General features: G+C 36.4%; 1 protein-coding gene across 1 annotated transcript in view; it reads left to right on the top strand.

Moving 5' to 3' along the window:
• The window catches only part of ZPLD1 (zona pellucida like domain containing 1), a gene marked incomplete at its 3' end in the record, with an annotated part of 37085 nt that extends 15055 nt beyond the window's left edge, over nucleotides 1-22030 (top strand). Inside the window, exons 3-10 of the mRNA XM_082625377.1 lie at nucleotides 2203-2384; nucleotides 3806-3878; nucleotides 8157-8254; nucleotides 10927-11007; nucleotides 14443-14614; nucleotides 15674-15782; nucleotides 21409-21438; nucleotides 21855-22030. Of these exons, the coding sequence (XP_082481503.1) occupies nucleotides 2203-2384; nucleotides 3806-3878; nucleotides 8157-8254; nucleotides 10927-11007; nucleotides 14443-14614; nucleotides 15674-15782; nucleotides 21409-21438; nucleotides 21855-22030 (921 nt within the window). The remainder of the gene's footprint in view (nucleotides 1-2202; nucleotides 2385-3805; nucleotides 3879-8156; nucleotides 8255-10926; nucleotides 11008-14442; nucleotides 14615-15673; nucleotides 15783-21408; nucleotides 21439-21854) is intronic.
• Nucleotides 22031-22675: the final 645 nt, after the last annotated feature.

Genomic DNA, 22675 nt, shown 5'->3' with positions numbered 1-22675 from the left:
CCAAGTCTACAGCTTGAGTATTGTTGACTCTTTTTATTGAAAACGTTTATTCATCTCTCTGTGTTGTGTGCAGAGAGGTTATGAAGTGGGCCTAAGGGAGAGTGAGGGAGAGTGATGCAGGTTGATTATTACACATCCAATTCCGTGTGGAGGGAGGGAGCCCATGTGGAGAGCAGCACCACTGCCCCTCCTCCCACGGTAGCCCAAGGCTTCTCCTTCAAGGAGCTTTCTACTCTTGACTTCAGTCTTACCCTGCTGCTGGAAAAACAATTTGGGAGAAATGCCAGACAAAGCCTGTGTGTGTGTGTGTGTGTGTATGTGTACGTGTTCATGTGTGTACCTTCATTTTTTTTTAGAGTTGAATTACTGTGGTATAAAAATGGAGATATATATTATGTGTATATATATAAATATATGTATATACATTTTTTTTTGCAGACGGAATTTGCATGTTTAGCTAGCCAGTCAGGTAAACGATGTGTAGAGAGGAAGAATCGCTTCGTTTTTTATTTTTGTCTTAGATGTCACCACCTTTGGAGTTTGCTCCAAGGATAGTCCTGTATGGGAAAAATTAAGTAGACTACTAAATCATCTGGATTAGAATCAAAATGTTTTCATTCATAATGATTTTGGTTCTCTTCATGAGTCAGCTAGATAATTGCTTCAGCTTTGCCCATGTGCTCCTAGGTTCATGTATAAAGTGTATTCTATTGTTGAAAATTAAATGTTACAGGTCTCCATAATATCTGCTAAAAATATTAATTGAGCATCATATTGTATTTGACATGGTGGGAGAAGCTCAATTGTATTATGAAGGTCAAGAACATTATTGATTATTCCTGAAATGCTGGTTCTTAAATTTTAGTGGGATTGGAGAAATGAAAGCTAATCAGTCCCAGGAAAATATACACATGGACAATATTTTTATATAAATTCTAGGAGTTCATGATCCCTCTGCAACCCACCTATGAACTATTGTCCTGGAAGGGGATGAGAATCTCCATGTACCACAGAGGAAGACCCTGAGAAGATCGACCCTAAGAAAATTTGTGACCTTAATTCATTTGTTCAGAATTTATCTCGAGGACCCCAAGATGCTGATGTCACTGAGCTATGCTGAAGGGACAAAGGCAAACAAGACCAGGAGGGTCCCCTGCCCACAAAGAGCTCTGATTATGGATGGGGGTGTGCTGAGTCAGACTGCTCATTCACTGTGACTGCATGAATAGAAACTGTGGGGTGCATCAGGAGAAGTTTCCAGGGAAGATGAGATCCAGGGGAGGAGTGGGATATGTCATGGGGAGGAGGGGAGAGTGGAGGCAGGAGGCGTATGCACAAAGGCCAGAGCAACAAGGGCCTTGGGGCTGGGACATTATTAACCAAGAGTGGGAGCCTGGAGATGTGAAGCTAACATGGAAAACAAGATCAGATTAACAGGGGTCTTCTAGGCCATGCCACGGAATTTGGACTTTACCCATGAGCGTTTTCAAATTACTTGCTGTAGCACAACGAGTGACATATAGTCTCTCTACTTTCTTATTTATGAAATATGAGTATAGTGTCTTTGGTTATATGAAGTTTTATTTAGTTAAAAGACACATATGAGTCAGACAGAGAAAGACAAATATCATATGATATCGCTTATATGTGGAATCTTAAAAAATGCTACAAATGAGCTTATTTACAAAATAGAGTCACAGATGTAGAAAACAAACTTATGGTTACCAGGGGAGAACAGGGGGGATAAATTGGGAGATTGGGGTTGACATATACACACACACTATATATATATATATATATAAAATAGATAACTAATAAGAACCTACTGTATAGCACAGGGGACTCTACTCAATACTCTGTAATGACCTACATGGGAATAGAATCTAAAAATGTGTGGATATATGTATATGTATAACTGATTCACTTTGCTGTACACCTGAAACTAACACAACATTGTAAATCAACTCTACTCCAATAAAAACTAATTAAAAAAGAATAAAATCACCCTCTTTATGAGAGGAAGAAAAAAAAGACGTATGATCACTTATAAGTAGCATTATATGTGTATAATTTCAAAACCATGCCATGTTATAGTTGCAACAGACCCTAGAAATGATCTGTCTAATGTTTTATTTTGCATATGAAATGCCTAGATTTACATGTAACTATTTAATAACTGAGCTTGGTCTACCATTCTAACAGGTATCCACAATTCCTGGAGTCAGTGCTTATGGAAATGCAACTTCAGTACAAATAGGAAATATTTCAGGATATATTGATACTCCAGACCCACCAACAATCATCAGCTATCTACCTGGACTTCTTTACAAATTTAGTTGTAGTTATCCATTGGAATACCTGGTTAATAATACCCAGCTTGCTTCGTAAGTCGCATTTTATTCTTGCTTTCTCATATTGTCTTTTGGTTTGAGTCATTTTTTACCCTTGAGGGACTTATAAAGATAGTAGGATTTGTTGAGAATAGCTAAACTCAATCTAATGGAAACCATATAAGGTCTTATCTATCTATCTACTTACCTACCTATCTACCTCTCTATCCATCTGTAAGTGTTATTGTTATGATGCATATCAACAGCTCAGTTTTAATCCCCACCCCCCAATTAAAATTGGCTTAAACTAATCAGGTGTCTGCCTTGGGTTCTCCTAGCTCCCTTCAAAACTGCCCAAGAACCCAAGAACCCTGGGTGCTTATGCAGTCCAGAAGGGCCTGTCCTGTTTCCAGTGTGTAGAGCATTCGGTCACTGCATTTTTGGGTCTTGTTTGGCTTCATTCTCTGCCGTATCTCTCACTGGTGGACTCTGCTGCCCAGAATCTGAGGTCTCCATGCCTCCTGCTGAGGTGTCACCTGCACAGTTGCTGATGCTTCCCAGGAAAGGTGGTATCACCCAGAACCAAAGAGCTTCAGACATGGACTGCGGTCATTGCCTTTTGTTTATAGTCATGTATTCATTCATTACTTCCAAAGCACATACTCCAAGACAGTTATACATCCACGTTACAATATAACCATATGGATTTGTGAAATATTTTTGACAAGATGAAGTGATTGAATAAGAACTTTCCCTCTCCAGTTCTAGGGTTTTCTATCACAAAAGTAAAGTTATTGTTTAATCTTAGTCACAGGGAACGTGGAGGACACATTTTGCTTCAGGTAAAAAATATTCATAGATGATTTAATGGCACAATGATGATAAACAACTTGGTCAAAAGCAAGATTTTGATGTGGAAAACAAGAAAAGAAAGGCCTTGAGTCAAAAGGATACAGGTGCAGAGGGAAGGAGGTCGTAGTCTTTCACTCTGCTCCCCTCAACTTTCCCACTAAATACATTCCTGAACTTCAATGCACTTGGAAATGTATTAATTTATTCAATAAATATTATACACCTACTACGTGCCATGCAATGTTCCAGCAGTGAACAAAGTAAAACAAAGTCCCTGATCTCACGAAACTTCTACTGAAGTGGAATTGATGAAAATATATATGCATCAGATTCAATTTTCTTTGGAATGAGGTTTTTCTGCAAAAGTTTCATGTAAGTAATAAAACATGTAAAAAAGTTTCCTTTATAAATAAAAAGATCATAAAGAACAGTTTGTCTTTACTTAGTCCCTCTTGCTTTTTGATTATTTATCTGTTCAGTAATTTAAACAGTATGCACACTACAGACCTAGTTAAAAGTATGTCAGGATTGCTCAAGAGTTGTTTGCATTAAATCTAACATTAAGGTATAACTGAAACTTTTAAAATCTCATCAATGCCTTCCTTTTCTTCAATCTGTTTTAGGTCCTCAGCTGCTATTTCTGTGAGGGAGAACAACGGTACATTTGTCAGCACCTTGAACCTGCTCCTTTATAACGTAAGTTGATGGGCGAAGGATGTTATCTTCTCTTTCACTGTTCTGAGGAGCCATTTATGAGAATGGCTTTTATATAAAAATCTACCAAAAGCCACATTAACCTTGTTATACTTTGGTAACATTTATTCATCTTTACCACCATTTTCATATATCTTAGTGATAAAAGTATACTAAAAAACTCCATTATTTTCTAGAAGTTGGTATATGATTTAAACTTTATTTTATAAATGTAATTCTGCATAGTTACTCCAAGTGTCTATCTACATTTATACATATATATTTATTTATGTGTGTATGTGTGTGTGTGTAGCCATAGTCAGGGTCAAGATTTTGGAAATAATATGTTTGTGATAAAAAGATAGGAAAAGTCCAAATGATACTTGACTTGAAGACACGATGCTTGGTGATGAATGTGTTAATATTTTCAATGTGTGTTTTGGCTGTTGTCAATTCTGTCACATCTGAAATAATTTGGGTTGACTGCACAGTATTGTATAAACTTTTGTCATTTAAATATCAACAGTGGCAGCAAAAACGTGAAAAATACATGAATTTCTATTTATAACTCTAACATTAATCTCACAATGATATTTTCATGTTGATTAAAAATTTTTATTCATACATGTTAACTGCCTGATTTAAATATCAGTTTTCAATCTATCAACCAACACTTTTGTAAATTATGAATCTGATTTTTACATTATTATTCATGTCATCATGGCACTGAGTTATAATTCATGCAACTGATTTAAAAGTCATTGCATTATACTTTGAATATAATGTGCTATAAATATTGTAGTAGGACATTTTCCAAAGGCATTAAAAAAAATCATGTTTATAAGTTTGTAGTCTGATACCGCAGAGCTCTAAACAACAAATTAAAATGTGTTGTAATGGAGATTGCCTTTCTGTCATTTCTAAACTTTCTTCTGCGAGGAGAAGCTGCCAAGATACTTGGTTTTACAATACTCAGCAAGTATGGGCCAGTATTCATTCCCAGTATGGCCAGATATTTATTATTGTTGTGAGCAATATTTTAAAATTGGAACCTTTCTGTTAATTTATACGTGTAAGGTCCCTCAGGTAGAATTGTGATGAATGGTTTGGATTCAATCTTATTTGTTATAATTGAGTGAAACAAAGATGAGAATTCCTGATCCTAAAAAAGTGAAAAACATACTCACATGACATTTAAGGATACCACTGTTTTCTGTGAAATTAAACTATTCTTTCAGCAGAAAAGCAGAAAATCAAAATTTAGAAGTGTGGATTTGAGGAGAGCTTTGCTATTAAGCTCTTTCCTTTATCATTAGAGATAGTATCATAGTCCTGTTGCTAACTAGACCTAATCCTTCAAAGAGTTTCTAGAATCTTAACGCCAAATAAAACTCTGTAATTTGATGATAACCTTAAGATTTTAATTCTATGGTAAAAAGGTAATTGATATCAGAATATAAATGAAATACATAGTGCCAAAATCCTTCTCATTTTTAACCAATTTTCAATGAAAGTATTACTAATGGTTGAATACATTAAAATTTAAAAGTTATTTACTAACCAGTTATTTAATAAAATTCAACCACTTCCCTACAAACTAGTGTTTTAAAAATTAACACACAATTTTTTTAGAGCAGTTTTAGATTTACAGAAAATTTGACCTAAAATGTACAGAGAGGGCTTCCCTGGTGGCGCAGTGGTTGAGAGTCTGCCTGACAATGCAGGGAACACGGGTTCGGGCCCTGGTCTGGGAGGATCCCACGTGCCGCGGAGCAACTGGGCCCGTGAGCCACAACTACTGAGCCTGCGCGTCTGGAGCTTGTGCTCCGCAACAAGAGAGGCCGCGACAGTGAGAGACCCGCGCACAGTGATGAAGAGTGGCCCCCGCTTGCCACAACTAGAGAAAGCCCTCGCACAGAAACGAAGACCCAACGCAGCCAAAAATAAATAAATAATTGAATAATTTAAAAAAAAATGTACAGAGAGTTCCTATAGACCTCCAGTGCCTGCATACAACTTTCTCTATTATCTGCACCTTGTATTATGGGTCATAGGGCATATTTGTTACAATTGATGAACCAATACTGACATATTATTAAGTAAGGTCCATAGTTTACATTTAGGTTAATACTTCACATTATATATTCTATGGCTTTTGACAAATGTATATGACATGCGTCCATTATTACTGTATCATACAGGAGAGCTTCACTGCCCTACACTAGTTTCTTAACATGGCACCATTGTAGTATTTTGCCATCTTACAGGACATTAAAAAACTAGTAATTTATACTGAAAAAAATTTTGTATACTTTGACGAATTGATCCCAAACCATATTTATTATGTGTTTGGAACACTAACATTTAGCTACCCAAATGTAATTTTTTTGCAGGATTTCAAACTAAGTATTATTTTACAACCATTGGGGGCCATATTTTCCTATTTTACCTGCAAAGTTTGTGATTTCTAACCCTTAGGAATGATGAAAATTCTATTACATACCTACTCCTCTTATTCTATAGTTAGTTACTTGGGAAGGAAAAAGTGCAGTTGTTTATTTCTATGTTTTCAGGGATTCAGTGAATGTACTTAGGAAAATTTTACTTATAATAAATAATGACATTTATTGACTGTGTGATTTTAATATATGGAGTTTACTTCAAGTTGAACTATGACCTTATTTTTGCATGGTAAAAATAGATCAGTTTTCTCCTCTGTGGAAACTGAAAGTGAAGATGACCTTGTGAATTTGAATTGTACCTAAGTAACAATGTCTTCTGAGCAGATAAAGAAACAGAGTAAATCTAAAACTGGGTTATGGTAATTATGAATTATTTTTAAAGTTGAAGAAAAAATTTAAAATAAATATAATTGATTTTAGGGACAATATTGTACTAACAGGAGTAAAGGCAACTAAACAAAATAAGATCAAAAGATTACCTTTTAGAAGAATAAATTTGATGTCATGATTAAACCACAGCTGAGTCATATCACTTGCAAATGACTTTGTAGTATAATATTTGTAAAAAAAAAGTAAGCATTCTTCTGGACAATATTGATGCAAATACAAGATGAAAGAGCTGTATAGTTAATGAAATGTGGATAACTTGGAGAAGTTGGAAAAGGGAGCCAGAAAGATAATGAAATAAAAATACTACCTATCAGAAATGGTTAGAGGAGCTATTATCATTTATCACAGAAATATAGAAAATAAGTACAGCATATAATCCCTCATTTATCAGGCTCTATTTGAGAATGAAATATTCCACATGAATGCAACTTTTTCAAAAGTGAAGCATCCAAATTATTATTGTTTTAATTTTAAAAATTCAATATCTGTTGTTTTCTTCCCAACCTTCTTCAATAGAGTAGCTCTGTGTTTTGCCTTTGCTTGATGATGTTGAGATTTCATAATGAACATTAAAAATTCCCCTTTGCTGCAAAATAGCATTATCTTCAGAGTTACTGAATCTGGGGGAAACAATTTGCCTCCATGCTAAATGATTTGACAGCTTAGATTTTGAGAAGTTTCTTCTTTATTCTACATTTTTTTCTGTTTTTCTTTACTATCAAATTAAAGCTGTCACTTCTCAATTTCTAATTTGCTGCTTTCATCTACTGTAGATTGGGAAGTGATATAAATAAACTCTCCAGAATTGGTCTAAACTAAGGGTAAAAGGTAGAAATGAAGTCCTAAGACACCCTTCTGTAAGTCTTTACCATGTAATCTAGTACAGGAATTCCAGGCCATGCATTTTGGCAACTCAGAGACCATACTGGTCTCTTTTTAGGTTTTTAATTAAATTTTGCTAATTTCAAATTGCCAGATAAGTGACTTTGGGTAAATAAGACATTATTTAAAGTGTAAAGACTTACATCTCCAATGGCAAAGGGCTTAAACTGAAGCAGATATAATTTAAATAAACTGAATATTAACCACTAATATAATTTAAATAACGGAATATGAATTTAAGTAAACTGAATATTGATAGTTGAATATTAGACAAACTAAATACTAACCTCTGACTAGTAACCATTGCATATAATTTAAATACACTGAACATTAATCATCATAAATGGTAAACTATGGACACAAAAAGATTTATGCATGAATTTGTTACTTGGATATGATTTAAGAACAGTTCTGCCCAAAACTAGAGGATTAACTAGGTCCTTTTTGGAGTTGATTCTGTAAATTGATGTTTTCTTTTATAGGACATTATTGTCTTAAGTAAATGTGCTGTTAGGGTGGATTAATTGCTTATTTTTTTCATCATTAGGATTCAACCTACAGTCAGCAGTTAATTATCCCGAGTATAGGATTACTTTTGAAAACCAAAGTATTTGCAGCTGTACAAGCGACTAATCTGGACGGCAGGTATTTTCAAACCCTTATCTTTTGTTGGTTAAAACATTTTGACTGCCTAAAGCCTCTTGAATCATAAAGTTAGCTCATTCACTTAAAAAAAAATATTGCCATTGCCATTCCATTTAGAAATGCTAAACAATGGGTCTTAAAGAAGTAGTTAGGGGGGACTTCCCTGGTGGCGCAGTGGTTGGGCATCCGCCCGCCAGTGCAGGAGACACAGGTTCGAGCCCTAGTCTGGGAAGATCCCATGTGCCACGGAGCAACTAAGCCCGTGTGCCACAACTACAGAGCCTGTGCTCTAGAGCCCGTGAGCCACAACTACTGAAGCCCACATGCCTAAAGCCCGTGCTCTGCAACCAGAGAAGCCACCCAGTGAGAAGCCCACATACAGCAAGGAAGAGTAGCCCCCACTTGCCGCAACTAGAGAAAGCCCGTGCACAGCAATGAAGACCCAATGCAGCTAAAATAAATAAATTAATTAATTAAAAGAAAAGAAATGTAGTTAGGGGCATAGGCCTGAGGCCACTCCCCTAGGGATTTTAATGTCTCCTGCCCTAACCAGGTACAGATATTTCACTCTCACCATCCATGGCTACGCATTTTTGCCAAACATAGCAAGGCTTATGCCATTGCCTCTGACCAGACTCTCTCTCCACCACCACCCTCTTGCCTCACACACACCCTTCCATTTTATTTCTGCCAGCTCAAATCCTACCCAGTGTTCCTGGCCCTGATCTAGTGCCATCTCTGTCTGATACCTATCCTTATCACTCCAAACAAGAGAGCAGTCAGAATGGGGTGAGATTAGTCAAGGGAAAAGACACGTATTTAAAGGAAAAGAAGAATAACAGTGGAACCACTGTTCTCCCAGTTTCCAAAATGGGAAACTCGACCCTATATTAAGGTGACATAACCTCACCTTAAATGTCCAAAAAACTTCTCAGGAATTCACCCCATCTTATTCTTCAGTTTTCCTTCCCAAGTACCTCGCCTATTATGTCTATTATTCTTCCACCCATGCAGCCACCCTCTGGTCCAGCTGTCAGCACCTCAAACCACCTCCTGCACTCTCTAGCACATTCACCCCAAAACATCCCTGCCAGACTGGGGATTGTGACCTTCCTTCATCCTGCTGCTCCTCCCTCAAAAATGTCAGTGCCTAAGACTCCTGTCCAGATTCTCCAGTGTCTCCATGCTGCTTGCATCTCAGCCCTCCCACCTGACGCTCCGCCTGAACCCCAGGACCTTCCTAGTCCCTTCTGGTCTTTCACACCTTTGTTCACATTACTCTTCCCACCTGAATGCCCGCCCACCCACAATCGCCACACCTTCTGAAGCCATAGACCTCAGATTCTCCAAGAGAGGGATGATTTCAAATATTCTGCCTCCTGTCAAACTGTATATCAAATCATGTACTCCAATTTTTGGTTTAGAAGTTAGTGCCTGTATTTTTTGGTTTGCCTATATGTAAAAATACATATATTTTCCATATTTGCCTAAATTAAAAAAAAAAAAAGAAACGCTAATAAGTAGAAATAACATATTACAAGGGTGCTTCCCTGGTGGAGCAGTGGTTAAGAATCTGCCTGCCGGGGCAGGGGTCGCGGGTTTGAGCCTTGGTCCAGGAAGATCCCACATACCGTGAAGCAAATGGGCCAGTGCTCCACAACTACTGATCCTGCACTGTGGAGCCCGCGTGCCACAACTACTGAAGCCCGTGTGCCACAACTACTGAAGCCCGTGCGCCTAGATCCGGTGCTCCTCAGCAAGAGAAGCCACCGCAATGAGAAGCCCGCACACCGCAACGAAGAGGAGCCCCTGATCCCCGGAACTAAAGAAAGCCCATGTGCAGCAACGAAGACCCAACACAGCCAAAAATAAATAAATAAATACATAAATTTATCTAAAAAAACCCAAATTACAAGGATTAAAGGGTGACACCCACTTTATATCATTAATTGGAAAATAGCAATTCTTCCCATAAAGAAGGAGGGGTAGTGACTGGAAGAGGGCATGGGGAGAGCTTTTGGGATACCAGAATGTTCTATGTTTTTCATCTGAAAGATGATTAATCAGATGCAGTCATTTTGTGAACACTTATGATTCATGTATTTTCTATGTGTGTTACTATTCAATAAAAGTTTATTAAAAAACAAAAGAACTCTCCCCATAAGAATCTGGGCCAAAATTATATAAAACGATCTCCAGAAACATCTCTGCAAAATAACAAAATCAATCAAGTTTCATTTGACACTTAGAAAACCCAGAATGATCAAAATTGAAAAGAAATTCAAAAGTAAAGATCCGTTTCTGCCCTAATAAAAAAATTGTAGCATGTAAATAGTTTATTTTGGGTTTCTCATATATTATTATTTAAACATTGCATCCTGAAGAGATTAGTACACTCTAGAAATCTGGTTCTACTTTAACTTCTCCCTTTTTGTTTTCTTGGCATTTTTATTCTTGGTTGTATGTGATTCTTGATGTGTGACAGCAATTTGTTGCAGACTTTTAAATACTTTGAGTTTAGGAGAAAATTTTAATAAACAAGAAGTCTCTGCAAATAATATAAAACTATGTTCCCTGGGATAAGATGTTTGTCAATATCTACTTCCCTTGGATTAGTAACTAATATCCAAAAGGAGATTCTGACTCTAGATTATTCGTACCTCTTCCTGCAGATGGAATGTCTTAATGGATTATTGCTACACGACCCCATCAGGGAACCCAAATGATGATATTCGATATGATCTCTTCCTTAGGTAAGTGTCTAAGTCTTGTATTGATAGCAATAACCCTACTATAGATAATTAAAATAGAAAAGCTAAGTCAGATAAACAAATTATAGGGTACTTTTATAGCTTTTAAATGTAAAGTTTTACATTTTGAACTTTTAGTCCTTATATAGTTGGAACTATAAAAGTGGAGAACAATTTTCAACATGAAATGCTGATAAGGCTGTTGTTGAATGACAGTTACAAGTAAGTTTGCCCCATCAAAGATGTTTTATTAATGTTTAGGTCATGTGGGAATATTTCACTGTCTTAGGAAAAGCATGGCTAGGGTACTATTGACAATATGAGAAAGGCAGTGAGAGGGTACTATTTTTCGAAAACTAGACTGTCTCATGGTATGTCAAAAGGAGAATAAAATTAAAGTAATGGGCTAGATAATTTAGACTCTAAAATGCTTTTCTTCATTTATCAGTATTTAATATGAAAGTGTAATACAGCCTACCACTCCTTTTTTATCAGAGCCAATAACTTCAACTTTATTCCCCAATAGACAGTGATAGAGTGAATGTAATCTACATTTGGGGAAAGGGGACATTGATCATAAAAACATTCAATCATCTCAGTTCCTTTTCAGCATTTTTATCTGACAGGAGAACAGACTTGAGAGTCAAGCAATGGCTTCTAATCATGCTTATAAAATGCAGTTGGCTCTGATCACTGCCACTTATTGACACAGGATGGGAGTAATATGATGGGAAACCAAAAAAATAAGTTTTACTGGCTAATCAATGTTAAGATGATACTCAGAGGGTATGATCAAACTGACACTCATATTCTATTGCTGGAAGTGTTAATTTGGTTAACATTTTTGGGAAAAAATATCAGTATGTATCAAAAAACCTTAAAAGATTTCATATCCTTTGATTCTACTTTTGTGAACTGGGAAGCATATTCTAAAATATTTATGACTTTCTTGTCTATCAGTGCTATTTAAAATAGTAAAACATGAGAATCGACTGCATGTTCAGCAGTAAGGAAATGGGTAGGTGAATTATGGAGAACCAGTAAGTTGAGAGCTCACACAGACATAATAATCATATAAAATTACTTATAAAATAGAAAAAAGTAGTTGGTTCTATTTTATCTCTTCCCCTTCTGTCTTCTTGATATTTCTATCTTTAGAAATATGTGGTTCTTTAAAATTTCAATGTATTACAATATGAAATGAAAGAATTAGCATACACGATTGCACAGGTGACCTCATTTATATAATACATGATAGAAAAGACTATAAGGAAATACATCAAAAGGTTCACCTTTGTTATTTATGCACAGTGAGATTGTGGATCATTTTATTTTGACATTTTTCTTATATTCCAAAATTTCTATAATGATTACGTATTGATAATCTAGAATAAGATCATCAGACTTTTGGTATGACTATGGCTTCAGCTTAATTCTTTCAGTTTTCTTCTTGGAAACTATAGAGACTGAAATGGATGACTAAAAAAAGTCCCCTAAGTGCCATTTTCAGTGAGATAAGGAGGAAAAGAAAACCTAGAAATTCCAAAATATGTGTTAGTCTTGATAAAAGCAGTTAAGATCAAGACAAAACAGAGCAGGAAAAGGCTGGCAGGAAGCAGAGTGGGAAGAAGTGGCAGGAGAAGCAGGGAAGAAAAGTGATTGCTGAGGGGTCCCAGTGCCATAGATCCCAGAAACAGTCAGGAGAAACGCATACCTACAAGAACAGAGAATCACAAGCTAACTGAATCGAGAAAAAAGGGATAAACAAAAAAATCCATAAAATGCCAAAGAAAGGGGGAAATCAACATCGAAAGGAGGAGGGTATGGCTCTACCAGATATTACAGTTAATAGAAGCTCTGAAGTTATTAAAGGGGTATGATATTATGTGAGGCTAGACACATAGACAAAAATTTAGAATAGTAAGTCGAAAAATAGATCCAAAACATGGGAATTTACTATATGACAGAGTTTGGTAACATGCAAATCAGTGGGATTGACAGAGATTTTTAAAAATAGTGCTGGATAGTAGATAATCTTAAGGAAAAAAATAGCATAGGATCTATACTTCACTCATTATACCATGATAAACTTTAAATAGATTAATTTAAATGTAAAAACTATGGCTTTAAAAGTGATGGAAGAAAGCATGCAAAATATCTTTAGAAATTTGGAGTAAGGAAAATCCTGTTTAGCCCACATACTAGAAGCTATAAAATAAAATATTTAAAATTAAATTATGTAAAAATAAAATTTCTGTGCACAAACACACACACATACAGACACCCATGCACACACACACACACACACACACACACACTGGGAGGAATGTCCAAAGCCAAACAACAAAGTTAAAACAACTTATGTAACAAACAAGGAACCACTCTTCCTAAAAACCAAGAATTTATAGGAATCTTAAGGAAAAGGTCAACAGTGCAATAAAAATTTGAGCAAAGAACATAAACAATTTTCAGATAAAGAAACACAAATGGCTCTAATATATATGAAAAATGCACACATCCATTCACACTAAGAAAAAGGTGAAATGATATTATATAGTGATAGTTTATTGTTCCTACCAAATAGGGAATAATCCAGAATTTCATACATATACTTTGTTGATGTAGCTCTGAGGGAAATAAGTATTTTTTATACATTACTGGGGCAGTACAAAATGCAACAATATTTATAGAGGGCGGTGTGGCAAAATCTGCTGAATGATCCTACAGATATATAGATAACCCAGCACATGTTCAAAATGATGTATTAAGACTATTCATTATTACTTTGTAAAAATGCAAAATCTTCAGATTAATGCAAGAGTACATAAATAGGACACAGGTTAAATAAACTCTGACGTGTGCATGATGAAATAGTGTACAACTGTGGAAAAAGATGAAGGAGGCTCTCTAAATATTGATATGAAAAGATCGCTAAGATACATTGTTAAGTTAAAAAAAAAGGCAAGGTACAAAATAATATAGAGAGTGTGCTATCATTTGTTTAAGAAGAGGGGAACATTGAGAATATATTGCTTCTGCTTCTATTTGCATATGCCCTGTGAGGCTGCAGTAACATGTGAGGTCACCACGGGCAGGTTTGTGTGTGGACACGGGAGAGCATGGACAAAGGCAGAGATGTGGGGAGAGACTTTTTACTATATATATTTTATACTGTTTGGATTTTTGAACCATATGAAAGTATAATTCCTCTAAAATTTGATAATAATACTATAATCAGAAACTGGTCTGCTTAAATATTGTGATCTAGGTCACATATCTGTTGAGTTAGTTTATTCTCCTATTAAGTATCGATAACATGGCATAATTTTGTTAGCTCTTAGTGTAATAGGGTACTCTTAATACTGCAGAAATTAATTTACAAGTCACGGTAGGTTGGTACTTTCCAATAATATCGTTTTCACATTCTCTAACGTGTAGCTGTGACAAAGATCCTCAAACCACCGTCATTGAAAACGGCAGGAGCCAGCAGGGCCGCTTTTCCTTTGAAGTGTTCCGATTTGTGAAACACAAGAATCAGAAAATGTCCACTGTCTTCCTGCACTGTGTTACCAAGCTCTGCAGAGCTGATGACTGCCCCTTCCTTATGCCAGTATGTTTTTAGCAACTTTATTCTGAACTGTTGAATTGATCTAAGCTGAAAGTTATCAAGTGTTAGGAACTAATTTCTACATAGAAAGTGGATATGCATCAGCTCAAATTGATTGAAGTACAATTTTTCCATTCATCCAGGAAAGATCTATTGAATGCTGCTTTGTGCCAAGCATTATGCTGGTAATACAGAGATGCACGAATGAGTTCTGAATTCAATTAGCTTATCCTTTAGGATCATGAGATAATCATGGAATAAAATATGACAAAATGTTATGGTGCAAAGGCAGACATATATATGGGCTGTAGTAAAAGGCATTATTCATCGTTGTGAGAGAGATGAAACAGGAGAGGCTGGGAGGCTCTGTGGAAGAGATATGACTTTGAAGACAGATGAACCCCAAAGAGGCAAAATCAAGAGTGTAAGAGACACTCCATGCCAAAGGATAGTCAAAGTCACAGACACATGAAACAGAGTAAACAGGGAACTTCCAGTCCTTCAGTAGGGCTATGGAGCAGAGTAGAATATCTAGACAGTAGGCCCCCTAGTGTTACAGCAATATTAACCTGAGAAAAATGCAGTCATGTTTTTTGATTTGAGATAGCTTTAATGTGTTTATATGTGTGCTCTAATTCATGCATTTCTTCACAATCATTAATTGCTTTAGTCCTAAGTAGCTATATCAGTTGGGGTTAAATGGAGATTCCACATTTCCTTGGCTCTGTGCTGACCAACATTTCAGGGAAAGATTTATTAAAGCCTTGAGAGAAATAAAAGTAGAAAAGTTTGATAAACACAGCTCTTTTTCAGGGGAGCCATTGAGCTATGTAAATTAATGAGGCAATGCACAATTACAACGGGAGGAAATAAGAAATGCGGCCCAAGCCAGGATAAGAAATACTGTAGCAGTTATATGCAAAGTAATTAAATAAATGCACAGAAGTAAATGAATAAAAGTAAACATGTGGTATCTCTTCTAAAAGAATCTGCTTTCCAAATGGCCATAAAGAAACAATTTTGTGCTGGTGTGGAATTTCATTTGTTTTCTTAACTCCTTAGATTTGCGACCACAGAGAAAGGCGAGATGCGGGGAGGAGGACCACCTGGAGCCCCCAGAGCACTTCTGGAAATGCTGTCCTTTCTGCAGGGCCCATCATTACTCGGAGTGGTAAGAGCGCTCCTCCTTTTGTGCGTAGTAATAGACGGTTCCAAAATGGCTTGTTCCTTGGCTTCTAAGGAGAACTCAAAGTGATTCTTAAAGAGCGCTAATTAACTGTGAGACAAGATAAACTGCTAGACAACTTTAATTTCATGGTAGTTTCCTGTTTATTCAACTTACTAAGGGAAATATTGTCTTTACCACATTTCCCTTCACACACACACACACACACACACACACACACACACAAGTATATGGTGCTGGACATGTTTCATTTGCCCATCCGGATCCACTCTGCCCTTCCCAGCCCCTCTCTGACCTTGAACACTGGTCTCTGTGAACTGCATCCCCTGGCTGCCTTGCCAAGTAGTTTCTGGTTGGACTTGGCCAATAGGTGGCGCCGTCAGAAGTTGGGTGTGAAGTCCACACAGCTCCCACCAGACAACTCTCTCCATTCAACTACTCTCAGAGTTCTGGAAACTCTTCCTTTAACCCATAGCCCAGGTAACTTGACTTTTTCTTGTGAATTCCCTCCATCTTTGTAAATAGTCCTATTAAATCTCCTTAAATTGCTAGTTTGAAAACCATTTGCTTCCTCCCAGGATCCTGAATTGTAGTAGTATGTAAATACACCCACCAGTGCACTCATTTGTGCTCATGACTCTAATGGACACAATTGCTTATACAATACATTTTCATGTATACAAATATTTGTACACGCATGTCCATACACATACATATACACATACACACACAGTCTCCAAAGGGATACTGCTTTACAAGCGTGAACCTGGAGATATCCAGAATCAGTTGGATAAAACAGACATGCATTGTAAACAACACACACTGAAGTCTGAAAAACTGGTTCTAGTTCCAGCTTTTGTCCTAATAAACTGTGGACCTTGGGATTTTCCTCCACTTCTCTGGGCAAACATTTCTTTCTTTATTTTTAAAATAAAGGGTTTGAAAAAGTAGCCTTTCAGATTCTCTCTAACTCTATGGTTCTAAATTTGTCTAAAAAGGGAAAGCAGAATTCTGATTTGGACTATATGCTAATAATTTTTCTCTATTTTATAACAGCCATAGGCTATTATTATGTTTCAATTAGATTATCTTTACCTTTTCTCCCACTCCTCCTGTCCCACAATGAAAAGAAAGTTTTGTCTGAAAGAGGTGATTAAGCAAAAGTCATTTGGGCCTGAAAAATCCAGACAATTGCTTTAATTATTCACTCCTTTGTGTTTGTGTACATGTATTAGTATTTTTTTTAAAAGCCTAAGAGGCCCTTTAAATAATACAGAAATTTATTAAATATAAAATTTCAAACTTAGTCTGTACTTCTTGAGGGTTTGGTATGTTTTGAATGATTTGAAAATGACTGGTTTGTGGTTTGTCAGAGGCCCAATCCTTATCTCTATCTAGCTGTCGGAAATAGCTCATAGAATTACACTGCATGGAAACTCAGCTCTTGCTGCCAATAATTAGGAATGCTTTCGGGTAGGCACAATAAAAAATATTCTTATTTCTATGGAGCATATCTGGAGTCAGTTTGCCATAAGGAAAGAACCTTGAAAGTGGCATTTCTCTGTCCATGTTGAGTAGATGACTTTTCCTCCTTTTTAACTTCTTTGCTTCCTTCTTACCTGAACAAAATCAAATTTAAATATTACAAATTTTAAATAATTTACTAGTGTAATATAATTTTAAAACAGACCAAAATTATTAAGATCTCCAAATCCCAGTAAAGATTACCAAGGAGCAGTTTCTAATCCTTTTGTAACTCACCAGCTATCCAGGTTTTTTTTTTGTTTTTTTTTTTTGCGGTACGCGGGCCTCTCACTGCTGTGGCCCCTCCCGTCGCGGAGCACAGGCTCCGGACGCGCAGGCCCAGCGGCCATGGCTCACCGGTCCCAGCCGCTCCGTGGCATGTGGGATCCTCCCGGACCGGGGCACGAACCCGCGTCCCCTACATCGGCAGGCGGACTCTCAACCACTGCGCCACCAGGGAAGCCCAGCTATCCAGGTTTATAGGTTTCTTCCACATCACGTCTAGTCATCCGAAATATATATGTTAAAACCTCAAAGAGCTAATGCCTTTGATAACAATACCTCTGAGGTCATGCCTGGATTTCTTCCTTTCCAATTTTGACTTGTTTCCACCTCAAAGATGACATTTATTTCCCAATGCACTAAGGTTCTCTCCTAGTCACCTTGGTCTCTCTACCGGTAAAGCCCCCAAAGGATAATGGTTAACCTTCCTTCATTTCTCTCTCACTCTCTGTGGATTTTTTTTTTTTTGTAACTTTGATAAATAGCAGTAGGATGGTCCTTATTTTTGGATATCATGGTGGCCTCACTGCCTAGAGGACCATGTATAATAATGATTTCATTATAATACTATAATATCCTTAAAATTTTTTAATTTTAAATTCCATACAAATACAACTCAGAAATCAAGCTATAGTCATTCACAGGCAAATTCTATGTAAATTTAATGTCCAGCTTAATGACCAGGGCTACCTTCTTCTCTTAGTTTTACTTTATTTTTTACCTTAATTCAGCTAGAATTTATCTCTGCAGATCCTATGGCTGATTTTCATAGACAAGTCCAATTTCAGGCTTGATTTGCTCTCTTCAGAGCTCTCTGATACTTGGAATTTTTGCTCTGTTTACTCACTGAACCACGCCTTCCCCTAGACATCTGGCTTGGATCAAGTTTAATAAGTTGTTAAACCTCAGAACTTCTGTTTTGTTTTGTTTTACTTTAATGAAGTCAAATCCGTTGTGGTTATTTTTACCCAACATTGTTAATCCTTTTCTTAGTTGACTTAGGAAAATATTCATATCCTCAGAATTCAAAATCCTCAAAATTCATGAAATGTTCTTATTTTAAGCTCTGAAATGCTAAAACTATTTGGTAGGGAAATGCTTATCATGGGGTACAATCCTGGAAATTTAAAGGTATAATCACTGGAAAATAGTAGTACCTAATTTTTTTTTTTTTTTTACAAAAATTCATATGGAGAAGTTCAAGCCAAACTCTTGTCCAACTAGTGTCATTGAGTTTCATTGAATAATTCATTCTAGTATATTTATTTAGCCCCTACAGGGACAGCCACTCTGCTAGGAACTGGGAATAAAATAGAGAACAGGCCACAGTCTTTGCCCTTGGGGAATCTTAGAATTCAAATGTAGAGATAGACTATTAACGAACATGACCCATTGGAGAGTAAAAAGTTTTGAGGTTCTCAACCTGAAATATGTGGTTCATTTTACCACATAGGTAAATTGAAGACTTAAAAATATAGTTTGTGCTTAGAAAGGAAAAATATTCATTCTGCATATATCTTTGCACTTATGTTCACCTTTTCCATTTATTTCAGCTACTTATCTGAGAGAAAAGCAGAGAATGACAATTTATCTTCCACTTCTGGCTTTTAAACAGCTGTGGTATTGCTACTCTCACTTTCCTCCTATGGGTCCTCAGCTAGCTATACGTTTTTTGAAGAGCTCACCAAGTTTAGAATTCCAATCTGTTCGAATTCCGTAAGGTTTCTTTTAGTGTACATGTGTATAAGACCAAGTAGGTGTGAGAGAAAAACAGAAGTGTGTGGTGACAAAAAGCTCCTGAAAAATCTCTACCTGCCTTTTCTAGACAGTTCTTTGATTTTCTTTTAATTGCAATGATCCTAACTGCAGGATACCAGAAACAGAAGATAACAGATAAATTTATTCTAAGCTTATTCAGTATCGAGTACAATTCCAAAAATATTCAAATATTACACACTCTGATTTCAGCCATCTACCAAAGGTAGGATGCTTTCAGTTTTTCAGAGTCCTGGAGCCTGCAGCTGATGTGGCTCATTTGGCATCTTTGTCCCCACACAGAGCTTTTGTCCACAGCCAAGTCCTTGTAGATGACAGCTGGATGTTGTTCTTACAAAAGCGCTTTGGTAATGTAAGAGAGGAGTGGATATTCTGACTTCTTTTGTTAACCTGAAATTGTAGAAAATAGTGGGGGCATACAATCATAGAACTTTTGCTTAATTTGGGATACATAGGAGGAAACTTTCTATTCTTTAATAGTAACCATTTTTTTAAGATCAAATAAATGTAATTCCTAAGCAAAGAATAACTTTTAAAAAGGAATTTTATAGCATTATATATTCTCTTCCATGTTCCAGTGAGGCAGCTTGTTTTGGGAAAGGGGCACACAGATCTTTTGGTTGAATTAATCACAGTTTATACATCCCATCTATTTCCATGAGAAGCTATTGTCCTTGTAGGATGATATTGGTTAGAGCTTAGGATTTTCCTAAGGATGTCTTATAATAAAAATTTGTATTTTGTTTTCTTTTTGTCCTATAGCAGTGCACTGCGCCATTCTAAAGAATCCTATGAATGAGTGCTCTATTTATTTTGGACATTATACTTCAGGATCAAACAGCAGAACCATTATTTCTGCCAAGACCCATATGTCTGAAAAGAAATGGCATCAGATGTTTTATAAATATCTCACCAGGTTCTCCCATCCATTATTTCAAATACTAATCCTGGAGTTTTATAGTTTGAGATATTTATCTCTTTTACTAAAAATATTTCTACACTTGCTAGTTTATATTATTTTAGAAAAGGGAGTGAAACTGAGCTTTTATTTAAGCCTATGTTTACTTTATCATGGAGGCTGTGACAGATGGAAGTTTCTTCATCTGTAAAATGGGAGTAGTAATAATATCTAAACCATATGGCAATTGGTTTAGAATTAAATGTGATAACATATGAGATAGCACTTTGTAAACTGTATGAAATTACACACATATTAATTGTAATAGTATTTATACTCCAGAATCAAACAGCCAACTGCACACATTTTATGGTTCAAATAACAAACACTCACAGGCACATATACACCCAGGTATTTAAACACAAATATCCACTCATTGTGTATGCGCAAGGGTTAATTGCTATATGATTACAAAATGGGTAACAAAAACTGGGAAACCAAGTGAATGTGTTCATTGCATCTATTATGTTTGTCAGGGAAAAGTGAAAAATCAATGGCTTCAGTCTTTTACTTAACAGATGCAAATAAAACTGCAACTCAAGTTCAGGAGTGATTTTTCTTTTCGTTTAGTTATTAAGTAAGAATTTATTTTCTTGGAACTTGATGTTTTTTGCAGATTATAATGGGCAAATTGGCATCACTTAAAATAGAGTGGCACTAAATAATGAATGTTTCTCTATAACAGAATAATAAATGGCAGGTTATAGGGCTCTAAAAAATGTAATAGCTGTTAACAATTACTGCCCCCACTAACCTGACTGGAGAGAGAATGATGAAGCAAAGTCAGCAGGAAAGAGTACAGCACAGTATGTTTTACAACTTTATTTGTATGCCCAGGGCAGTGGCAGGGTGTGGGCTTGGAGGAATAGATAGATGATGAAATCTTGGACACATGGAACAGGAAATGAGAAAGCAGAAGGTTTAGCGGGACTTTCGTTATTGCCTTTCCCAGGGAGCTTGTGGGTGAAGGTGAGGGGACATATAGGTAAAAAGTAATTATAGAATTATAACAGATATAGATAAATATTTGGAGACACAACATTGCTTTTCTTTTTCTTTTCTTCCCCCCAGATGAGACTCCAACTAACAATTCGCAGCTTGGTAAGATAATTAACATATATTGAAAATTAAAGTATAATTTTTTAAAATGTTAAGTATTTTTTGGTGATTAGTTACAAAACTGTAATCAGCGAAAAATAATGAGCTCTGGTTTAAGAAGCTTGTTATATTTTAAATAACAGTTCACTGAGGATTTCTGAACTCATATGCAACCTGTTGGTCAATTTTTAGAGCAGTTTATAGATGACTTTTTTTGGCTTCCCGGGGGATACCAGGCCTCTAAACCATACAATCCTTTGGGTATTGAATTGAATTATAGTCAAATAAATTGTAGCATAATTGTCTCATCCTGTTATTCTATAAGATACTGATGACAGATGCTTTGCAGGTTTAAATTGGGATAAGGTGAGTTAAATCTGATACTGGACCTTCCCACTGTGTGTGTTTATTACTTGCAGGTTCTCCAAACGAACCTCATTTCCAGCTGAACGCCATCACCAGTGCACTGATATCAGGAATGGTCATTCTGGGAGTCATGAGCTTTTCCCTCCTCCTGTGCTCACTGGCCCTTCTACACAGGAAGGCACCCACCAGTTTGGTATTGAACGGCATACGAAACCCAGTCTTCGACTGACTGTCACAGGCCCCTGCTCTCGGGAGAAGGCTTCACTGGCTCTACAGTGTGTGACTGCAGTCAGTGTTCTATCTGAATTGAATGCCAGCCAGCATTTGATATTTGTAGGTTTGATAGATTTCAGTGTAGCTTGTTAGCATGACAATAGTGAGAGAATTTTGATAATATTGCTCTCGTCACTTAGGTTTGTGGTCAGCCCTGTTTGTATGGCACCCATGGGTCTCTGAAAATAAGCAAACAACATTCAGGACTTAGATCTTACAGGATGCGTCATTATTTCAGTTCATTTCAATTTTCTTTTGATTATTGGTTTTATAGATAAAAGGTGACCATAGGAAAAAAAATAAATTTGTTGCAATTTTATCCCTTAAGCATTAAAATCCATTGTGATGGCACTTAGATTTGCATATGTGGTCCTGAAATGAAAGTTGCTTTTTGTTTTATTCCAGATAATTGCAGCTTGGGGTAGGCTTTAATTGGACCAGCCAATTTGGACACCTGAGATTTAATTTCTCATTCTATGACCTCCTATGTTTTTGGCTGATTTCCGTGTCTGAAAACATTCATTTGAAAAAAATAAAATACAACTCTTGGGTGTTGTATCCTAACCTGGAGGGAGCATCCATTTGTGTAGCAAATACTAAA

Source organism: Mesoplodon mirus, assembly GCF_964341445.2.
Source record: "Mesoplodon mirus genome assembly, chromosome: 6".
Taxonomy (NCBI): domain Eukaryota; kingdom Metazoa; phylum Chordata; class Mammalia; order Artiodactyla; family Ziphiidae; genus Mesoplodon; species Mesoplodon mirus.
The sequence above is the reverse complement of the archived record's forward strand: the minus strand, read 5'-3'. Positions and strand labels throughout refer to the sequence as shown.